This window comes from Oryctolagus cuniculus, chromosome 3 (assembly GCF_964237555.1).
Source record: "Oryctolagus cuniculus chromosome 3, mOryCun1.1, whole genome shotgun sequence".
Taxonomy (NCBI): domain Eukaryota; kingdom Metazoa; phylum Chordata; class Mammalia; order Lagomorpha; family Leporidae; genus Oryctolagus; species Oryctolagus cuniculus.
In genome coordinates, this window is record NC_091434.1 from 84,722,104 (window position 1) to 84,745,617 (window position 23,514).

At 40.6% G+C, this 23,514-nt stretch overlaps 1 protein-coding gene across 1 annotated transcript in view; it reads right to left on the minus strand.

Moving 5' to 3' along the window:
- Positions 1-266: 266 nt before the first annotated feature.
- The window catches only part of GALNT5 (polypeptide N-acetylgalactosaminyltransferase 5), a 52,071-nt gene continuing 28,823 nt past the window's right edge, over positions 267-23,514 (minus strand). The window contains exons 4-10 of the mRNA XM_002712143.5: positions 14,741-14,876; positions 13,914-14,033; positions 12,610-12,727; positions 11,479-11,802; positions 5,914-5,994; positions 2,319-2,480; positions 267-872 (exon numbers count right to left, since the gene is read on the minus strand). Coding sequence (XP_002712189.1) covers positions 732-872; positions 2,319-2,480; positions 5,914-5,994; positions 11,479-11,802; positions 12,610-12,727; positions 13,914-14,033; positions 14,741-14,876 — 1,082 coding nt within the window. The 3' untranslated portion in view covers positions 267-731. The remainder of the gene's footprint in view (positions 873-2,318; positions 2,481-5,913; positions 5,995-11,478; positions 11,803-12,609; positions 12,728-13,913; positions 14,034-14,740; positions 14,877-23,514) is intronic.

Consider the following 23,514-nt stretch of genomic DNA (forward strand, 5'->3'; position numbering starts at 1 on the left):
TTTTTTTTAATACTCATGTAAGTCTAGGAAGTTACTTGTATGACAATTTTTTTAAAGTATAGCTTTAAAAGCACAAAATGAGCTAAAACAATGCCCATACCTAGCACTGAATAAGTATTTGAAGACTCTTCCTTCTGCAAAACATTTTACACCTCCTCAGACTGTGAAAAAGCATTATTTGGTAATCTAGATCAAGGAGGGTCTTTAATCGTTGGTCAATACTATTTCAAACAATCAGGAAAACAAGCATGTAGTCTGGATAGATGTACTCAGGGTTATAGATGTATTATCTTTCTTTCTATATAAACCCAAGCAGTTTTGGCTGTATTTTAAAAATGGCAAATCAAAGACCAAGCTCTCATTGATTATACCTACTTGTGGGTCAAAAGAACTGGCTGTTATCAAACACAATCATTGTGAGTATCATTGTGAGCTTCTTCAAGTGGCCTGTCTTCATTCCTGGTTCCCTGTAATCACAGATGGAGCAACTTGCAGAACCAATGCCCACACAGGGTGGGAAAGTGGCAACTTAAGAGGCCACATCGTGTTGTAGAAGGACTTCAGTCCAATGATGGACTGCTTCCCTGAGTCATCTCTTGTAATTTCAATTCTTCCATTCAAATGCTACTAAAATTAAAAATTTAAACAACCCTGGAGAAATACAGTCACCAAGTCCATTGTTATTTTCACAGTATCTAACAGAATTATTAGATAAAAGTATTGATTCCTCTTCAGTCTTCAAAATACTTTTCAAATTTCCACTTTTGATGTGGCTTCATTGCATCACAAGCAGCTACATTCAGGGTCTTCTGAGAAAAATTTGCTTCTAAGCATAACAACTGATGATAGTTTTCAAAAATAATGTGATTCACCTAGTGAGAAAGAGAATCTGAGAATGAACCACAGCCTTCATTTGACAACTGAAATAATAAATAAATAAAAAAGAAGTGTGCAGGAATTGAAGCTTTTGGTTCCTTAGGAATTCTCCTGAAGTGAATTAATAACATATACATAGCCTTGGGAAAGGATTGTTTGTCTTTGTCTCAAACTAAGTTATCTTGCCTCTTCAAGCTACAAGACTTTTAATTCTCCAGGAAGGAAAAATGAGTGTTATAATGATATGGCTGGTAACTGTTATTTAAAAGAAAAAAATCAGGTATCATCTATTATATGAGATGGATTGAGAGCAGTAAAGAAAAAAGACATACCATGATAGAAATAATTAGTTAATTTCTTAATTTTGAGAAAGGATACAGTGGACCAGCATTGTTTGGGTGACTATTAATAACTAGACCTCCGAATAAATATACCCTGATTCAGTAGCATTTGATGATTTCTTTGGGTGTAAATATTCCTATAATAGATGGTTTCAAAACTACCAATTCGATGTCATTGAATGCAAAGTTGGTAAGATATGCACACAGCTCCTGAATGCAAGTGAGAGCTGGCTCCTGTGTATCCAGGAGAACCCAGGTCTCTGGGAATCACAGGGGATGAGAAAAAGTCTTCTTATATGGAAAGGGGGAGGAAGGTAGAAGCAGACTTGTTCTAAAGAGTAGAGCTTCTGGGATACACACTGCTTCTTGCTTTCTCCATATATTAACCCGATAAGCTTTTCTGATAACTAATGATAATGAATTCTAGCCTATAAACCTTACTTTTGGTATTGTTAATTGACTGAAACAAATGATTGAGAGGGGCCGGTGCCATGGCTCACTTGGTTAATCTTCTGCCTGCGGCACCGGCATCCCATATGGCCACTGGGTTCTAGTCCTGGTTGCCCCTCTTCCAGTCCAGCTCTCTGCTGTGGCTCAGGAGGGCAGTGGAGGATGGCTCAACTGCTTGGGCTCCTACACCCGCATGGGCGACCAGGAGGAAGCACCTGCCTCCTGGCTTCGGATTGGCGTAGCTCCGGCAGTAATGGCCATTTGTGGGGTAAACCAATGGAAGGAACACCTTTCTCTCTTTCTCTCTCTCTCACTGTCTAACTCTATCTGTCAAATAAATAAATAAATAAAAATTTTTAAAAAGTTGGTTTCTCTAAGGATTATAATAATACATCCTTAATTGAGAAACAAATATAATAATGATTGCCATCTAATCATAAGAATCTTCTGACTACTATTTAAAATATCTGATATGAAATAAACTTGGTAGAAGAAAATTTAGCAATTTACCAAAAAAAAAAAAATCTGTTTATCTCTCTGGGTGAGCTTTTACATGGTCTTGACTGTCATCAACACACTTAAAGCTTCCTCACTCAGAAACTGACATTGAGGGTTTTCTCTCCCTTTGGGTTGAGAGTTGAATTTGCTTACCAGTTTTGGGTGTAAGGCTGATGCTGATTTATGCAGCCATTTCAGCCCTTGGCTTCTACTATCACAATGGTTCAGGATTAGGACTCCTTTGTCAGGAATGGAGGCTAGGCACAATTCTCCGTGCTTGATAAATCTTAACCAGGTATAATTAAATTGTTGAAGCTACAAGGAAAATGAATAAAGAGAAGGTCACTCCAGGCAGCAAACAAAGGTAGGGACTTTATCTTACCTTTTTGTTAGCAATGGTTCAGAATACGGGCACTCAGATCTGGCATGTGATACTCAAATCCCAGTCCTCCCATTTCCCATGGTGATTAGTATAGGCCCTTACTGTATCTGCTCACATTTTTTTCTCTCTCTTTTGTTAAAGATGTATTTTATGTATTTGAAAGTAGAGTCACACAAACACACACACAAACACACACACCAGAGAGTGAGAGAGAGAGACAGAGAGAGAGAGAATCTTCAACCTACTGGTTCACTCTAAAAATGGCTGGTCCCCAACATGGGTGCAGGAGCCCAGGGACTTGCGCCATTCTTTGCTTTCCTAGGTCATTAGCACGGAACTGGATCAGAAGTGGAGCATCCCAGACTTGAACCAGTGCCCATATGGGACGCTGGAATTGCAGGTGGCAATTTAATCCTTTAAGCCACAATGTCTGCCCCTTCATTTTTCTTATTTTTAAGAAAGTATCTATCTCAGAGTTGGGGTAATACCTGCAAAATGTTTTACACTAAACCTTCAATAAATGTTACTGTGATAATAGAAATCATGTAGTACAATCAGTAAATATGCATGTGGTGTCATTTCAGATGTTCTCAATCCCAGACAACCCTTAGTGCTTACAGTATTGAAATGTTCAAAGTACCAAATGATTTAGGTTCCAACTCAAGAAGGAATTCCAGGAGATCCAAGTTACAGCCTTAAATTTCTTTGGTGGAAATTATTCTGCTTCCTTGCTTAAGACTGTGTAGACACTTGGACTCTCAGGAAAGATTCAACTCTTTCCATGTTGATACCTCCAGGAATCATGGTTCACAATAACTGTTCTTGGAGAAATCTGGTTTGGGGAAGTTTCTAGTGTAAATACAAATTCAGGCAATGGAATAATATTTTCAATCCTACAAAATATTTTCTCTAGTTGTTTACAGACTTCTATTGGCTATTTGGTAAATTTATTCTAAGACTCTGGGTCACAAGAAGTTTGATGTTTTATACTAATGCACAAGTATTTAAAAAAAAAATAGACTACTGGTAAAATCTGTCTAAATGCCTTTACTTAATGAAACACTTTTAATGTAATTCAAATTTCATGTAGATTATCAGGTTAAATTGAAATCATTGTACTGCCCCTTGGCACATAAATGATAGTCTCTGGACCAACATTAGCATCACCTGGGAGCTGGTTAAAAATGCTGAATCTCAACCTCACCATAGGTTTATGGAATCAGAATCTGTGTGATAACAATCTCCCCAGGTGATTGGTGTGCCCATGCAAATTTGAATATCATGGTTGAATGGCATACTGTTAAAAGGTTGTGTGGGTACTAAGAGATGTTAGATATTACCTTGCAAAGGGAATTCTCAATTGCTTTAGCAGTTAGTAACTAAGGAGATGTATTAGGTAGGGTGAGGGAGACAGCTTAATTCTTTAATCCATGGACTTTATTCCTTTTGAGCTTTTTTGCATGAATGCTATAGTTCCTGGCTTTGCATTAAGCCTCACTAATTCTGCTAAAACAAGTTATTTTCCTTCATGTTTCTTTGTTTTTCTATTATTCAAACAAACTGCAATAGATGGAAGCTAAAAATGAGCAATACGGCAGACAGAGAGCAAGAGGGGAGAGAGAGAGAGAGAGAGATGGAGTTATGTGGAATGTATAGGTTGCATAATTCATGTTTGCTCCCTAGCGTTCCCTGGAGAGACTCTGTGGTTATCAAGAACAGAATTTGGATTTTCAGGTGAAATATTGGTTACTCAGGTACAAAAATTTCCTATAAATATAGCCTTGACCACCCGCGCCATGGCTCAATAGGCTAATCCTCCACCTTGCGGCGCCTGCACATCAGGTTCTAGTCCCAGTAAGGGTGCCGGATTCTGTCCTGGTTGCCCCTCTTCCAGGCCAGCTCTCTGCTGTGACCAGGGAGTGCAGTGGAGGATGGCCCAGGTCCTTGGGCCCTGCACCCGCATGGGAGACCAGGAGAAACACCTGGCTCCTGCCTTCGGATCAGTGTGATGCGCCGGCCGCAGTGCGCTGGTAGTGGCGGCCATTGGAGGGTGAACCAAGGGCAAAAGGAAGACCTTTCTCTCTGTCTTTCTCTCTCACTGTCCACTCTGCCTGTCAAAAATAAATAAATAAATAAATAAATATAGCCTTGAAGGATGGCATTATTTATTTTTTTAAATAATTAGGATTAATTGTGGTTTTGTTTTATAATTTGTGACATTACTTTCTCTTTGAATTGTTAATAAGTGAAGATCATTTTTTTCAATTTATTGTTTAACACAATCACTTTCCTGTCTCCTCTCTTTCCTAATTAAGAAAGCATTACTTTGGCTTCATATTTACAATCCATAGCTGAATTTTAGCATTAGAGATGTCTTTTTTTCTAGTAGCTGCATTGAATTTAGAGGGACAGATGGAATGTGCTTGAAAATGTAAGCAGTATCAGTAAGTCAAAGCAAGGAAGTAAGACTCAGCAAGCCAGTATTATCTTCACAAAATAATTGTCTACCCAAGAGTGATCTGCAATTTAGGGAGATCAATTTCTAGTGGCATGTCAACATTCCTATGAGTCCTATTTGGCACCCAAACCAGATAACTGTTCCCACAGAATAAAGAATTGTGAAGGAACACACATTGGAGAGGGAAATGTGATCACTCAGAGCTCACCTCCAGCACAGTGGAAGGAGTCCCTGTTCTGCTCTCCCTGGTTTGACTCCCTCTCCTAATCATTGTGCTCTGAATTTATGGGAGTCCCACTTCAGAGTTGTCTTCCATGGGTCATGGATTCTATGGTTTCCATCACTATGTTAAGATACAAGAGAACGGGGTATGTGTGGGGGGGAAGGAAAGGGGTTGGAATCAGAGAATAAAATTGTTCCCTAATTTAAATTATCTACAAATGTGTTCTCTTTATTCATTATTTTGCCTTTATATTTTCTACATTTTGTCTTATTATCAATGCAGCAAACATTTACAGAGCACTAGGCATGATATATTTTTCTATACACTTTATGTATGTTACCTAATTCTTCCATCACACCAATCCTAACAGTAGGTACTAATATCACTACCATTTACCAAAGGCTAAGGGATTTGTGAAAGTTAACACACTTTTTCAAAATAAGGAGCCAGGACTGGATCCATCCTGATGCTATGGGTTGACTTCTCTTTCTACATTTTTATTTCTTTAGTCTCTGTCTTTGCATTTAGTGGTAGAACATTTTATTACTTCCTTGTAAATACCTAGACACTTAGATATTAACCACAAGTTTTATTGGGCAAAAGTGAATTTCTCAAGTGAGCACTGAATGTGTCACACACTCATCGTCTCAACTACCTGGAGTTAGAAAACCCCAGCTTAGCTTACCTTACTGCTCCCATCACAGTCTGCCAGGATGGCTGTGGTGTTTTCAATGGAAATGCATTTCCCCAAGGCCACATTAATAAGCTAAGAAGCAAAATACAAAATATGAATTCAGGAAAGACATATTGTAGAATAAGACATTCAGACACATTTAGAAAACACAGACTATAAAAGCATAGTAAGGTTAAAAGATAGTTAATAGCTTCACATTACTTAGCACTATAGGATTTTATTGGTTGCTAGCTCTAACAGAAACATAATGTAATCTTGCTAAAGTACAGCTTCAATCTGTCAATTTAGGCCTATGATTCAGCCACAGAGCCAACAAACAGAAGCTTTTAATTAACCCTTGCCTGGAATACTAAATAGCAAATGAGCAAAAGGTGGGATAGAAAGTAACTGCTTCTTGTCTCAAGTTTATCTAATGCATATATTAAAAGTCAATGCACATATCTGAAATTTCATCAAATCAAGAGTAATGGGCTGTGTTCCCTGCCTGACCCTTGCAAGCTGTTTGACTGTTTAGATTCTGAATCATAGAGAATTGAATCCTTCAAAGAACAGCAGATTCCAGCTGATTCCCTGTCAAGATCTTCCTACTGACTCAAGCAAGCTGCAATTCACAGGCAGTCAAGAAAGCTGACATACAGCCAAGCATAAAGGCACTTTCTGGCAGCCTCCCAGGTCTGTAATGGATTTACAAGGTCAAATATGGAGGTAGCTTTCTATAAGTCACCATTTACTGTAGAAACATGTTGATTCATTTACCCTCTTTGAACTCCTGGATAGAGCTAATGAGATGGCAGGCTAGTAGGGAAATATAGGATTAGCAGATCACTGGAGGAGCTGCATAGTGTTGCATCTATATTCCATATACCAGTGGGGGTGGGGTGGAGGTGGTGGTGGTGAGGTTTTGTTGCCAGGGGCACTATCTGTACCCCTCCCAGTTCCATGGAGCCTAACACAGAGAGGTGCCTCAGCTGCTGCATCAGTGCAGCCGTGATTGGTGACCATCTTCACATGCATAGTTCAGCTTGCAAGAAAGTAAGGGGCATCTTCAGGGAAGAAAAAATGTAGAAGAAGCTAAAAGCTAGAGGGGAAATGGAAAATGTTGGTAAACAACGGACTTGTCTTCTCTTAAGGTTGAGAGAAAAACTTGGGCATGGATAAGTCAGAGGGTTGGAGTTTTGGCTTCCACATAAAAATGGAAAGCTAAAGAGTTAGACTTTCGATGGAGAGTGCACTAGGAAAAATGATTTATTCATTAGCACATGGAGCCAACAGGGAAGCTAGGTTTTCCCTGGGATCCTGAACCCCTACACTGACTTTCATTTGGGTTTGAGATGAAATTTTACACACTTGCGTGGCAACCTTTAACAACCTTCAGAGAATAGAAACAAGTATTAAAAATTGTACCAGATTGGGGCAGGCATTTAGCTTAGAAGTCAACATTGGTTAGTATGCCCGCTCAGCATGTTTGGGTTAGATTCCTGACTCTGGCTCCTGACTCAAGCTTCCTGCTAATGCAGATCCTGGAAAGCAGCAGTGATGGTTCAAGGGTATTTGGGTTTCTGTCATCCACATGAGGTCCTGGCTCCTGGCTTCAGCCTCATCCCAGTTCTGGCTATTGTGGGCATTCAGGAAGTGAATGTTTCTCCTGCTCCCTTTGCCTCTCAAATAAATAAAATAAGATTAAAAAAACAGTATTAGGCTGAGAACTTCCAAGGCTTGCGGCACTGAACAGCAAAAAGCAGTTCTAGAAGGATAAACTCCACCAACATTCCTCTATGAAAGCTCCATTTGTGATCTAAAATAGCAAACAGGAGAGGGGACCATCCACTGTCAACTAACAGGTGTAGTTACAAAGCAGACACAGATTTAATGACTGTGAGCTTCAGGGAAGGGAACAGAAATGCATAAAATGAAATAATCTTTGAATATAAAGGAAGCTGTGCCCAGTCGTTCTTCAGATCTTGGCAGCAATGAATAGAAGCTCCTGTGTTTGTGGATTATGCAGAATCCATCTTTCAACAAGTTTGGAAAGGCTGTGTCTCAGCACAGCTGGAAAGGCTGTTCTAACCAGGTTCACCAGGACCCTCGGGATGCTAATGCCCAGCCTGCTGGTCAGAATGCATGTGTTTCTCAAAGCTCCGTGACCATGGAACCCAGTGGCAGCCTCAGTACCGCTGCTCAGCACAGTGTTTGGGAACGCTCAGTTTCATGGATTTCTTTGTGTTGTTCACACAGTTCAACTTCTTCCTCCAAGCATTGGAAGGAAACAAAAAACTTTCTGTTCCCTTTGTCTCCCTCCTCCACTTCATCTGCATAACTTTTCCCTTCCTTCTTATCAGAAATTACTAGAGATGCACCTTTCCTTCATATAGAAACATGTTATGAAATGCTAAGAAATTGTTAGTCTTCATTTAATTCTTACTGTTTTTTTTTTTTTTTTTTTTTTGACAGGTAGAGTTAGATGGTGTAAGAGAGAGAGAGAGACAGAGAGAGAAAGGTTTTCCTTTTCCGTTGGTTCACCTCCCAAATGGCTACTACGGCTGGCATGCTGCGCCGATCCAAAGCCAGGAACCAGGTGCTTCTTCTGGTCTCCCATGGGGTGCAGGGCCCAAGCACTTGGGCCATCCTCCTTTGCACTCCCGGGCCACAGCAGAGAGCTGGCCTGGAAGAGGAGCAACCAGGACAGGATCCGGTGTTCCAACTGGGACTAGGGTATGCCCCAACCTGGGGTGCTGGCGCCGCAGGCAGAGGATTAGCCAAGTGAGCCACGGCACAGGCCTAATTCTTACTGTTTTAAAGCGTTTTATTTTAAAGAATTATATTCAGGGGCTGGCATTTTGGCAAAGGAAGTTAAGCCACCACCTATGACGCTGGCATCCCATATGGACCCTGGTTCAAAATCTGGCTGCTCCACTTCTGATCCAGCTCCTGGCTAATGTGCTTTGGGAAGCAGTGGAAGATAGCCCAAATATTTGGGCCCCTGCACCCACATGGGAGACCCAGAAGAAGCTCCTGCCTCCTGGCTTCGGACCAGCCCAGCTCCAGCCATTGTGGTCATTGGGGGAGTGAACCAGCAATGGAAGACCTCTCTCTCTTTCTTTGTCTCTTTCTGTTCATCTGCCTTTCAAATAACTAAATAAATAACATTTTAAAAAATTGCTATGTATTTAGCTTGAAAGATGGGAAAACATGAGTAAAGAAGGGGTTGAGTTTATTTTCTTGAAAATATTTGGAATTCCCTGGAGATAAGTCCCAAGATTTTGTAGACTAGAAATAACACTCCCTACTGGGTGTTTCAAAGGGAGTAAATGATAAAATTATTAAAATCTTTCCAAGGAAAGCAATAAACAGTGAGGCAAATAGAAAAGGGAATTTGTTTAAAATCACTTTTTAGGGGCAAACATTTGCTGCAATGGTTAAGATTCCACTTTGGACACCTAAATACCATATCGGAGTGCCTAGGTTTGAGTCCTAGTTCTGCTTTTGATTCAAACTTCCTGCTCATGTGTACTCTGAGAGGCAGCAGCTGATGATTTAAATACTTGGGTCCTTCCCACCAACATGAGAGACGTGGACTGGGTTCCTGGCTCCCGCCTATGGCTGGTCCTACCACTGCAGGCGTTTGGAGAATGAACCAGTGGTTGGAAGATTTCTCTCTCCTTATCTGTCTCTCTATATCTGTCTCTCTTCTTTCTGCTGTTTAGACAAATACAAAATTTAAAAAATATTTTAAAAAGTATTTACTGTAGTTTGGGCATCAGCAGAAGGCTATTTCTTCAAAAATGCTGGTCAAAAATTTTGTGGGAGCGTAACATACAAGTTTAAAAGCTAGTTTTTAGTGCCCTCTGGTGGTTACAGTTTAGTAATACACTCACTGAGATTCTGCGCTGTTAGGATAAGAAAAAATTACTATGACAGGAGCTTCATTTTTTCCCTCCTGCTTGAGGAATGAAAATAAAGAATGAATTTATTTTACAGGTATATTTGATCTGTTACCATTTGAATCATGTATATAAACCAGGGTGTTTTTTTCTGATTTATCCAAGATAAAAATATGTTTGAGACACCTGAAATTGCTGCTATTCTTTTTTTTTTTTTTTAAATATCTTGGTGTTTTATTGATTTTTAGAAGATTTATTTATGTGGAAAGCAGATACAGAGTGAGAGTGAAGGGAGAGAGAGAAAGTTTTTTTTTTAAGATTAATTTATTTGAAAGAGTTACACAGAGAGAGAAGGAGAGGCAGAGAGAGAGAAAGAGAGAGAGAGAGAGAGAGAGAAAGTCTTCCACCTGCTGGTTCACTCCCCAGATGGCCACAACTGCCAGAGCTGCACTGATCCGAAGCCAGGAGCCAGGAGCTTCTTCCAGGTCTCCCACATGGGTGCAGAGGCCCAAGGTCTTGGGTCATCTTCTACTGCTTCCCTAGGCCACATCAGAGAGCTGGACAGGAAGTGGAGCAGCTGGGTCTTGAGCCGGCACCCATATATTCTATCTTGATGTATAAACAGGGAAACTTCATAAAAATTATGTTACATAAAAACAGGTTATGTAACACTTATTTGTCTGTGGAATTTTATAAAGAAGAATAAACTGCCACACTAGTTTCCTATTTTTCACACTCCTCCCGTATTTCTGTAACACAGGGGGATGTGCTTCACTAAAGTCCATGATAACAGGAGTCTGGCAAGGCATGGGGAATGGTTAGATTGTGTCATCCTGTTTCTAGGGAGAACTGAGAAATGTGGCCCAGAAGAGCAGTTTGCTGTGAATGAGGAAAAATGAAAATACAAAAGAAAACAAAAGAGCACTGGGAATATTCCTAAGTCAAAATTAAACTAGAAATAAAAGAGGCTAGCAATGAACATGAGCCGGAAGCTTCTGGTGGAGCCTGGACGGACCTGCCCGTGGGCAGCATCCTCACACCTTGCATTTTCTTCAAACGAAGCATCACTCCTGCAAAGGGGCTGCCGCTGCTGTCCCCAGGTCTCCTCTGCCCTGTGTACTCAGCTGTGTACTCTACCAAATCACTCTCGTGCGCCTCTGGTGCCCTCCCTCATGCCCTGTGATTTTACTTTTCACTGTCTGACAGTTTCTGTTATTTCCATTTCTTCTTTGAAACTTTAAACATTCCTAATGAAATCTTGTCATCCTACTGCTTAACTTCGCTCAGTCATTTCCCATTACACTCAGAAAAAGGGAGGAAGGAAGGAGAGAAAAAGTGGAGAGAGGAGAGAGAGGAGAGAGAGGAGGGAGGGAGGGAGGGAGGGAGGAAGGAAGGAAGGAAGGAAGGAAGGAAGGAAGGAAGGAAGGAAGGAAGGAAGGAAGGAAGGAAGGAAGGAAGGAAGGGGAGAGACAGCCCTTACAGTGTCTACAAGGAGCTGTGTGGTCTGATGCCTCCCTCGCCACCTTTTTCTGCTGCTGTTTTTCCCTCTGTCACACCCTGACAGCAGTATCCACCTTCTTTCCAGTTCTTGAGTTCCTCCCTTAGGCTCTCCTAAGTACTCGCGCTGGAAGCACTCCCCACTGTGGCCTCCTTTCCACTTGGCACTTGAACTCACCACACCACCAGCTCTCACAAGGGGAGCTTTCAAGTCGGGAAAGACGTTCTCCAAATACCACTTGAAACTTTTGCATTTCAGTTTCTTCCGAAGTTCCCTTTGCTGGGTGAGGTTGCCGACGTCCAGCCCTTGCTCTATGAGGTGGTCGCCGTGGCCGTAGAAGAGCTCCTTGTACTCATCCAGCCAGACCTCGGCAACTCGCACCAAGTTCCTCTCCACGGTCTTCATCCGGTCTTTGGGGAAGGAGTACGGGTTGTCGTTTCTGAAGATGTGGCCCACACGAGAACAGGGAATGATCTCAATTTCACCACCGCACATCCACACCTGGAACGATTGCATGTTAAGCATCAATTTGCACATGATTCTCTGTAACTCCTAAGCAAGGAACAATGGCATGAAACCACCTGGTAGCTGCTTCTCCCTGCTTGAACTTCTGAAACACTCTTGTAGTAGAAAACTGAATCCAACAACATTATTTAATGCTATGTATCGCTGGGGTCCATTTTTGGACAAATGAAATGTAATTTTCCTTTCCTATCATGAAATGTATTGGATATTTTACTTCTACAGAAATGTTCCCAGCATTCCAACACCTAAAATCTATGAAATGGGTTAGTGTTTTGTTCATATCAGGGAAAGGAGTACGAATGCTCATTTGTCACTTTTTGCTGCTCTCATCCTGGGGAGACCCTTAGGGCTGTGGTGTCCTCCAGAGTACCAGTGGGCTTGTGGGTGGCCTGCCTTACAGTCCTCCTTTATATCTTGTTTGTATTCTCCAAGATGATCCAGCACTGAGTGGTTCCATTGCTTTGAATAAGTAGAGATGTGTTTCAGGGATGTTATTTTGTATGAAGTTGGAAACACACACACTTACACTGAATGGAGGACAGCCATTCCTCCATATAGGCGCAGAAGTGGTACTGTAGCTTTTTAGGAAACTCTAATGAATTGGATAGCAATGATTCTTCAAGTCCTATCAGGAATATAAAGAAACTAATCTAGAGGTCCTAAAATTTCTGTGAAACTTCTTCTTCATTCTAGTGGCATATTTTGTTGTTGTAGTAAAGTGGAGCCATTTAAAACTGATGAGCTCTTAATTATACCGAAGACTTGAGAAACACTTGGTCATACCTTGAATGACAGCTCCATATTTTCCCCACCCCAGACATCAAGGCCAGGGTCATATGTTCCAAGTTCAAAAAAATAATTCTTGTCAATAGAAAATAATCCACCTGCCATGACAGGACACCTACAAAAACAAGAGTTTGTTCATTAATCATGCATCTCATGGGAGCTCAACATTTCTAGTTGTTCATCTGAATATTTGAGTGGGAGTTGGGAAGCATTTCAAAGACAGCTTCTGGGGCAGGGTTGAGGGGGTGGTGGGATAGAAACAGCACTGAACTGGTGAGTTCTGTGGCTCAGGCTGAAAGAAATTGATAGGGAGGTCAGTACTGTGGTGTAGTGGGTAAGGCCGAAGCCTACAGTGCCAGCATCCCATATGGGTGCCAGTTCAAGTCCTGGATGCTCCACTTCTGATCCAGCTCTCTGCTATTGCCTGGGAAAACAGTAGAAGATGCCTAAGTCCTTGGGCCCCTGCACCTGTGTGGGAAGACCTGGAGGAAGCTCCTGGTTCCTGGCTTCAGATCGGTGCAGCTCCGGCCGTTGCTGCCAATTAGGGAATGAACCAGCACATGGAAGACCTTTTTCTCTCTCTGCCTTTCTTTCTCTCTGTGTAAGTCTGACTTTCAAATGAATAAATAAATCTTTAAGAAAGAAAAAAAAAAAAGAAAGATATTGATTGGAATGAGGGATGCATAGAGTGCAACTGACCATTTTTAAATGAGTTTTTTTTTTGGGGGGGGGGTGATGTTTGCTTCAATGGTTAAGATGCTGCGTTGCACATCAGAATCCCAGCTCTATTTTCAGTTCCAGTTTCCTTCCCTGGGAAGCAGCAGGTGATGCCTCAAGTACTTTAGGTTCCTGCTACCCAAGTGGGTGACCTGAACTAATTTCTAGGTTTCTGGCTTCAGCCTGGCCTAGCCTTGGCTGTTGTAAGCATTTGACAATTGAACCAACAGAAAGATCTCTCTTCTTCCTCATTCTCTCTCTCTTTCATTGGATCAACGCCGTGTGCCGGCCGCAGCGCGCTGGCTGTGGCGGCCATTGGAGGGTGAACCAAAGGCAAAGGAAGACCTTTCTCTCTGTCTCTCTCTCTCACTGTCCACTCTGCCTGTCAAAAATATATATATATTTTTTTTTAAAAAATGAGTTTTAGTAGCGAGGAACTAATTTATCAGGAAACCTTTATTTGCTTTGGCAATCTATTAGCTAGATTTGTAATCTTTGATGGGTTAGCTCTTTTGTGATTTCATTTCCATGCTTTTACAAAAAGACCCGTGACTACTTCCCAGACTTAACTTTCACATACTTACCTTATTATATCGGTTTCTTTAATTTTGTTCTTTGCAACGACATCTGGAGGAATTGTTTTCCAACCAAAGTTCATGGGCCACAAAAAGATGCCTCTTTGAAAGTTGTCCACTGTCATGTAACTAATCCAGAAAAGAAAACAAAGTGTTATGGGAGAGTACACATATTTTTGTAAGACCTCATCAATTTGGCTCCACTTATTCCACTTATTCCAATGCATGAAGGAAGTTCTTTATCAGAAGATTTTAAATCATCTCCTTTATATAACAGTTCAAAAAAATTTATAAGGACAGCTGGAATTAGTGACCAATAGGTTGAATTGCTTCCCTTAACATACTTATCTTTTAATATGAAGCTATTTCAAAACTTTTGTGGAAAAATGGAATTTAAAGATTTGCTGATTTGGGTACAAAAACTTTTTGAAATCCATGGATTGTGTGTTTTATAATGTGAATTTTCCATGAACTTTTTGAACACCTCTCATAATGTTCTGGCTGGTTTTGAGGAAACTACAACTTAGAAGCACACAGATGTTTCCCACAAAATAAACCTAAATTTAGAAAATAGGCATTAGGGGTTAGTTGAATATAAAGTGGAAAGAAGCAAACAATCAATGGTCATTGCAATTTATTGACATTTATGGCTAAGAATTTGCGGAGACCAAATAGGTTATTGAACTAATGGGTTCTGATTCCAAGATATCGATCATGCATTTCCATTTATTTAAATGAATAAACTATATATTTTGAACATATTAGGAATGTGCCCAGCACTTGGTGCTATTGTGATTGAAGTCTTAGCAGTATCTTACGGAATGTGGCAATCTTACCTCATGTCTTTGTCATTGATGACTTCAATTACTGGACAGGCCACTTTCTTTCTACTTAAGTAAACCCTTTCCAGAAGTGGTTCCAACCACCCAACATTGCATTCCACATGAGAATCCAAGAATGTCAGCACATCGCCTGAGGAGCCAAAAGGGAACAAACATCACCTGAAAATATGCGTGATTGTGTGTACACACTGCATGTTTAACTGTGTTGAGGATTGCTGCAGAAATGGGGCTGTAAAAGCAGTAGCCTTTTCTTCCTACCAAATGCATGGTCCCTGTAATTTCATTCTATAATAATATGGAAGGGATGCTGTTCCTAGACTCTTGTGTGGCAAGCATCATTTACGTTAGGAAAAGCAGGACTGCAAAGGGAATACTTAGCATTAAAAGCAGTTGCTGCAGTCCCTTCTAAGGAAGGTGGATCCCATTAACTCTGGGGATAAGGGGATGAGGGACTTTGTTTTTCAGAAGACCAGAGAGACAAAGAGACTACAATTTGGCCTTAGTGACAATGAAGAGACAAAACTGTTACACATAATAGGGATGAAAAGAGAGAGGAGGAACCTTTAGGAATAGGAGATAGTATTAAAAGAAAACGTCACAGGACAGGGGTGAGAGGGATAGGGTGTTAATTGTTGAGTTTGGAAAGTTCTTGGTATTTCTTGCAAGAGGAAGAGGCCTAGAGCTAGGTTGCACAATACCGTGAGCGTATTGAAAACTACCAAACGGTCCACTTAAAAATGATAAGGAAATAAATGTTATGGTATGTTATGTGTATTTTATCACAATTATAAGCAACTCTTTTTGGTTATTTATTTACTTGATTGGCAGAGAGACAGAGACAGAACCAAGACCCCATCCTCTGATTCGTTCTTCTAAGGTGTGCAACAGCCCACCTTTGGCTGATCAGGCCAAAACCAGGAGCTGGGAACTCAGTCTGAATCTCCTCTGTGAGGGGCAGAGAACAAAGCACTTGACCTGTCATCTGCTGCTTCCTGGGGGTGTGCATTAGCTGAAACCTGGGATCAGAAGCAGAGGTAGGGCTGAAATCTTGGTTCTCTGATACGAAATGTGGGTGTTCCAATCAGCACCTCCATTGCTCTGCCAAATGTATAGTCTCCCAACACGAACAAAATTACAAGTGAAAAAAAGAAAAAGAAACTTGGAATCCACAAATGCTTACTGAGAACTCCTTTGGTTGTTGTTATTTGGATGAAGTTCACACATGTTCCTTCTACCCAGTGAAATATCAGTGGCATTTACATTGTTCCAAGTAATTATGTACAAAGTGATTGATTATGTGTGTGTGTGTATGATTAACAACCAATAGGCCGGTGCCGCGGCTCACTAGGCTAATCCTCCGCCTTGCGGCACCGGCACACCGGGTTCTAGTCCCAGTCGGGGCGCCGGATTCTTTACTGGTTGCCCCTCTTCCAGTCCAGCTCTCTGCTGTGGCCAGGGAGTGCAGTGGAGGATGGCCCAAGTGCTTGGGCCCTGCACCCCGTGGGAGACCAGGATAAGCACCTGGCTCCTGCCATCGGATCAGCGCGGTGCGCCGGTCGCAGCGTGCCAGCCATGGCGGCCATTGGAGGGTGAGCCAACGGCAAAGGAAGACCTTTCTCTCTCTCTCTCACTGTCCACTCTGCCCATAAAAACAAAACAGAACAAAACAAACAAACAAAAAAAATAATAACAAGGGGAATCAGACCTTGGCCCAAATCTTATTTTATTTTAAGATTTATTTACTAATTTGAAAGAGTTACAGAGAGACAGGCAGAGGGAGATAGAGTTCTTCCATCCGCTGGTTTACTTCCCACACGGCCAGAAACCAGGAGCTTCATCCAGGTCCCACACTGGGTGCAGGGACCTAAGGACTTGAGTCATCTTTCACTGCTTTCCCAGGAGCATTAGCAGGGAGCTGGATCAGAAGTGGAGCAGCCAGGACTGGAACAGGCACCCATATGGGATGCCGGCTCACTGCATCAGAGAATTGGCCCTTTATGTGCAGTTCTATGGTCACATGAAAACTTTATCTGACAGACCTTGTGATAGTGAGTGCTCTTGCTTTCCAACTGGGTGTCCCATTAGTAGTCTGCCATTTCCAAGGGGGAATTCAGAAGATTAGTTTCCTCCAGTATGACATAGTTATTCAGTGTTTGCCCATTCTACCCTCTCCCTGTGTCCCCTGGAACCAGGAGAGAAGGAGCTTTTTGTTCTGGGCTCCCCCAGCAGCTGGAATATTCATTTAAAAAATCATTTATTTATTTATTTATTTGAGAGGTAGAGTTACAGACAGTGAAAGGGAGAGAGAGAGAGAGGTCTTCCTTCCGCTGGCCAGAGCTATGCTGGTCCGAAGCCAGGAGCCAGGTGCTTCTTCCTGGTCTCACAGGTGGGTGCAGGGACCCAAGGACCTGGGCCATCTTCCACTGCTTTCCCAGGCCATAGCAGAGAGCTGGATTGGAAGTGGAGCAGCCGGGACTAGAACTGGTGCCCATATGGGATTCCGGTGCCACAGGTAGAGGATTAACCTACTGCACCACAGCACAGGCCCCTGGGGAGATTCTTACAGCTCCTCTGCTCTGTGCCACCACTCAGCTCATTTCACTGGGAAAAGTTCAACAACGAATGTGCGAGCACTCTCTCTGTTAGGCTTCTTATTGATACTATCGCAGTGAGTGATTAAGGCTTGACTATTTCTTTCCTTTTGGCTTGTGGCTTTAATTGACCACTCTAACCGTTGACTGCTCAGCTCAGCTCTTAATAAGCCCATTGTGACACTAGATATCATTGATTAAGTGCTGGCTCTCTGCTAAACTCCATTGTAGGCATTCTACATGTTTGTCTTATACAGTCCTACCAAAAATGTGCAAGATAGGCCTAATTGTTATTACCATGTAAGAGATAAAGAAACAGATGAACAAAGAATTTAGATAATCTTTCCAAAGTCACACAGCTAGTTCACCGCAATGTGATATTAGCAAATAGGTAATTCACTCCATTGTCTATATTCTTAAAAGAAAAAAAAAAAAAACAGAAAATATCAGAGCCTTTAGTATGAGAAGAAAAAGTACTAAAGAAAAAAATGAGAATAGCTACCTGAATGAGAGATCACTGTTGAAATCTGTAACTATCTCTCAAGTATTGAAATTCAGAATTGTATTAATTACTGGTCAGCAGTGGAATTTTTGCATGAGAATAAAGGGGCCACTTAGGCCAAGGTCTTGGAGGCAAGTTTGCTTCAGAAGCCTCTTCAGACAGAACCAGCAGAATACTGCACCCTCCATAGTCTCCTACTTTGGGGATAGCAGTCACATCTCCGAATCATGCTAGATGAGTCCGATTTTTAGGGGTTTATAGCTTGGCTGGTAATGAGAAGATATTGTTCCCTGCTTTGGTCTTCATTTTTGAAGGTACCTCAAATGTTCATGGAAAATTAGAATTAAAAATAGCTTTATTTTGATGTAGAAATTTTTGAAATCCCTGAAGTTTATCCATAAAGTGCATTTTCCATGAACTTTTTGAAGACTCCTTGTATGTGTCCTGCACCAATGGATATTGCTGAAGCCTAGTTCCCTGTGAGATGTTGAGAAGTGGGAGGGTGATCATGAGGGCAGAGCCCTCCGGATGGGATTGGTGTTCTTAGTAATTACTCCCTTTTGCCTTTCTGCCATGCGACTTTCCAGCAACAGGGCACCATCTTTGAAACAGACAAGCCCTCTCCAGACGCTGAATCTGCTAGTGCTTTGGTCTGGGGATTCCTCACCTCAGAACTGTGAACAGCACGTGTATACTGCTTATAAATTACACAATGATAAGATGGTTTGTTACAGCATTGTAAATGGACTAAAACATCCTCCAAAGATGTACCCTTGTACAGCTTTCTTCCTTGTTATGGGAAGGCTCGTGGGCCATCTAGGAGTGTGGGGCATGTGGTGTGGCTTGCAGGTCCATTTCATTAGTGGGATAGTATAAGTTAAATACAGTGGTTTTCTCTTACTACTCACACTAGCACTCCATTAAAATCCAGAGTTTAAAGAGCCTTCTCTACTATACTATGCTCTATTATGTATCCCTGTGCCTATTGCAAGCCTGTAGGGTCAAATGGGCCTGGATCAATGTCCTCTGTTTCAGTGGCAGCAGGGTGGGTCCCCAAACGGCAGTGGGCCAGAGCTCCACAAAGATTTCTCATGTACTTGTTGCCAGGAAGTGACAAAAGCAGGATCTGCCCGAAGCTGTCTGGTATTTTATATTGTTTTATTTGAGGGAAGAGAAGAATCTTGCTATGCATAAATGTCCTTGTTCTACTTTCAAGCATTTTAATTAAAAATAAGATCCCAGGGTTGTACTAGATAAAAAAAACATGGAGCTCTGCGCAACTGAATCTTGGCAGGATTTCCAATTGGGGTGGACATTGTCTAGGGACATTGTATATACTGTTCCTTATGCAAAGAGACAGTGAAATGAGCATAGTATTGAAGTTATACACAAGTTCCTTTAACTCCAATTGTGTTCTTCCTTAACATGTTGAATAAGTTACTTAAACTTTTTGAGCCTTACTTTGTGGTTACCTTTCTAAGACCTATCTAAACCTAACCTCTTAATAGATATCTAATACTATTTACTATTTTTCAGTGAATATTTAAACTCAAGATCACAATAATTACTACAATCCTGGGATGGCAGGACTTTCTTGGTTCCTAATATTAGGTCCCAGTATTGTAGTACATATAATTTTTTTTTTTTTGGCCAACCAAATGTGCCAAATAGCTTTGGTCAACAAATGTGCCAAACAGCTTTGGCTCTTTGTTGAGCAGAGACCTACTTTCACACTTAGTAGACCAACTTGGATTATTTCTGTCAGCACCAATTCATGCTGGAGTGTTATGTTTAGGGTTCCTGGGAAGATGTAGGCCTGGCTTGCCATTTAATTTTACATTGTGACTTATATGTTATGCTAAGAAAGTCACCTGTTTTACCTACTACAGGTAGAAGTTGTGTGAGTTTACAGAAGTCTGCCCATGGTTGCTTTTCAGGAGACCTTGGAAGTAGTCAGGAAGTAAATGTCCCTTCTTGACCAGTTATTTACAGTTAGCCTGCAGAGACTTTCCAACATCATGGCATTGTTAAGAACATCACTAAGTGTTGTGTTGTGAAGGAGGTAAGAATCTGATTGTTAGTGCTTGGTAGTGAATCTTTCCCACTGTATGCCTTCCTATAGCAAACGATTCTTACAGATCCTTTAGTCCTAGCCTACCTGTCATACTTTTAAAACCTGCCTAGGCCTTTCAGCTTCCTCATTCACAGCAAGCAACAGATTGAACCTGATATTTCACCTGAATCAGATTCCTAGGAATAACCTAACATGCTGAAACCTGAAGGCACAGTGTACCTTGATAATCATTAAGATTACTGCTTGGCTGGCTGTTATCTTGCAGATGAATCTTTCCAGTTTCCTCAGAGGCTTATAATACCCTGGGACCAAAATGGGCCAGTTGACTTCTGTTTCTGCATGTTCTTGGATTTCAGATTAACTCTCTTCTTTGCCTGTTGCTTCCATTTTCTTTGCATCCTACAAGGTAAATCTTTATGGAACAGTAGCTGTCACAGATCTTCCAGATTCTGCACTTAGATTCCTCTCTTTAACCTCTCAGTTTAGACAAGAATTTCTGGGGAATATATCTGTCCTGTATTTTTGCTAATCTGATTTATGGGGTATTTCAGGCCCTGCGTGCTTTCCTGCCTATCTCTACTTCAGAAGTTTGGGGAACAACCAGCCCAGATAGCCCTACCTCACTGCCAGTCCTTAAATTGTAACATCAGTTAAAGCCTGTAGAGGACTCTGAATTTCCTTAAGTTCTCCAAAGGGGCAGGCACTTTGGTATCTTTAGGTAAGGCTCTTACTAACCCCATCAAGACACATCTTTCTACTTCTCTCCAAACTCTCAGGCAAAGGCTGATGTCCCTAGGGTGGGCCACAGACCCTGACATCCATAGAGAGATAAGAATGGAAATTGAGAACAAATATTTTGTAATGCTATATCAATTTTCCAGAGTAAGTTATGAATTTATTGTTTATTTACTGTTTATATAAAGTTTTTTCGTTGGTATCCATGGGATATTGGTTCCAGGACACCCTACAGATAACAAAATCCATGGATGCTTAAACCCCTCATAAAATAATGGCATACTATTTTCATACCATATATGCAATCCTTCCGGTCACAAGCTAAAGCAATCCATAACTAAACCATCCCTAGATTACTTATAATACCTATGAATGCAGCATACATAGCTGTTTAGGGAATAATGACAAGGAAACACAGTTGGTATGTATTCAGAATAGATGCAATTTTTCACCTAAATATTTCCATCCACTCTTTCTTGAACTGCAAAGGTAGCCTTTGTGGATGTGGGTGTAGGACCCATTGTAATAGCCTCCTCCCTCTTTCATCTCTGTCATGCTTTTCTGTGAATACTTTCTCAATAATTTTCTGTTCTGTAAATAGTCACCAGTTAAGATTTCATAATGCATATCAGTAATACTTAGTTGTTGAACATCAGTGAAATAAAAGCTGATTTTTTTGAAAAATAAACAAAATCAATACCCCATTAGAGCAACTAATCACAAAAAGAGGGAGAAGATCTAAATCAATAAAATTTAGATGAAAAAGGAAATATAACAACACACAACAGAAATAAAAGGAATCATCAGACATTACTACAAAGAGATGTATGCCAACAAACTGGGAAACCTAGAAGAAATGGATAGATTCTTGGACACATTCAACCTACCTAAATTGAGACATGAATACATAGAAAACCTAAACAGACCCATAAACAAGACAAATTGAATCAGTAATAAAGACCCTCCAACAAAGAAAAGCCCAGGACAGGTTGGGCTGAAGTCTACCAGATATTTAAATAAGAACTGACTCCAATTCTTCTCAAGCTCTCAAAAGAATTGAAAGGGAGGGGATCCTCCTAAATTCTTTCTATAAAGCCTGCATCACCTTAATTCCTAAGCCAGAAAAAGTTACAACAGAGAAAGACAACTATAGACCAATATCCCTGATGAATAGAGATGCAAAAATCATCAACAAAAATATTAGCTAATTGAATATAAGAACACAGCAAAAAGATCATTCACCCAGATCAAGTGAGATTTATCCCTGGTATGCAGGCAAGGATGGTTACACATTTGCATTTCAATAAACATGACACATCACATTAACAAACTGAAGAACAAAAACCATGTGATTATCTCGGTAGATGCAGAGAAAGAATATCATAAAATACAATAGTCTTTCATTATGAAAACTCAACATGAATTAAATACCTAAATCTATGACCCAATACCATCAAATTATTAGAGAACATTGAGGAAACCCTGCAAGATTATGGCACAGGCTAAGCGTTCTTGGAAAAAAACCCAGAGGCACAGGCAATCAAAGCCAAAATTGACAAATGGGATCACATCAAATTCAGAAGCTTCTGTACTGCAAAAGAAACACACAGCAAAGTTAAGAGGCAACTGACAGAATGGGAGAAATTATTTGCAAACTATACAACTGATAAAGGATTAATAATCAGAATATATAAAGAAATGAAGAAACACAACAACAGAACAAGAAATCCAGTTAAGAAAGGCAAAAGATTTAAACAGACATTTTTCAAAAGAGGAAATCTAAATGGCCAGCAGAGACATGAAAAAATGCTCAAGATCACTACCATCAGGGAAATGCAAATCAAAATCACATAGAGATTTCACCTCACTCCCATTAGAATGGCTTTCATACAGAAATCAACAAACAACAAATGCTGGGAAGGATGTGGGAGAAAAGATACATTAATCCACTATTGGTGGGAATGTAAACTGGTAAAGCCATTATGGAGGACAGTATGGAGATTCCTCAGAAATCTGAATATAGACCCACTCCTGGGAATTTACCCAAGGGAAATGAAATAAGAATATGTGAGAGTTTCTGTACTCCAAGTTGATTGCAGCTCAATTCACAATAGCTAAGACATGGAATCAACCCAAATGCCCATCAACTGAAGAACGGATAAATAAATTATGGGATATATATACCATGGAATACTACACAACAATAAAATAAATTGAAATCTGTTCATTTGCAATAAAATGGATGAAACTTGAAAACATCATACTTAGTGAAATAAGCCAGTCCCAAAGGGACAAATACCATATGTTCCACCTGAACTATGGTAACTAATAGAGCACCTAAAAGGCAATCTGTAGAAGTGAAATTGACACTTTGAGAAGCAACGTATTTGAACAGCCCTTGTCTTGACTATTGAGGAACATGTTTTTTTTTTTTTCATACTATTTGTTGAACTCTTTATTTAACATAGAGTTAATCATATGTGTAGAAAGTTAATTAAAAATAGATCTTAGTAAAAAATAAGAGTGGGAATAAGAGAGGGAGGAGAAAGGGGCTGGGAGTATAGATGCATGGGAGAGTATGGATGGGGAGTATGGATGGGCACAGTGGGAAGAATCACCATATTCCTAAAGTTGTAATTATGAAATGTATGAAGCTTGTAATTGTAAAGCTGTATTGTTGTGCATACATTCCTAAGGACTTACTTCTAAGGGTACAATTTAAAAACTTACCATGGGATCTCAAATCCCCATAAGCCAGGTGGTAAAAAAGCATTTTAAGTGTTTAAGTGTTAAAGTGATCATAGGGATAGGATTAAGTGTTAAAGTAATCATACAAATAGGATTGTTTGGTAATGATAATAGATAG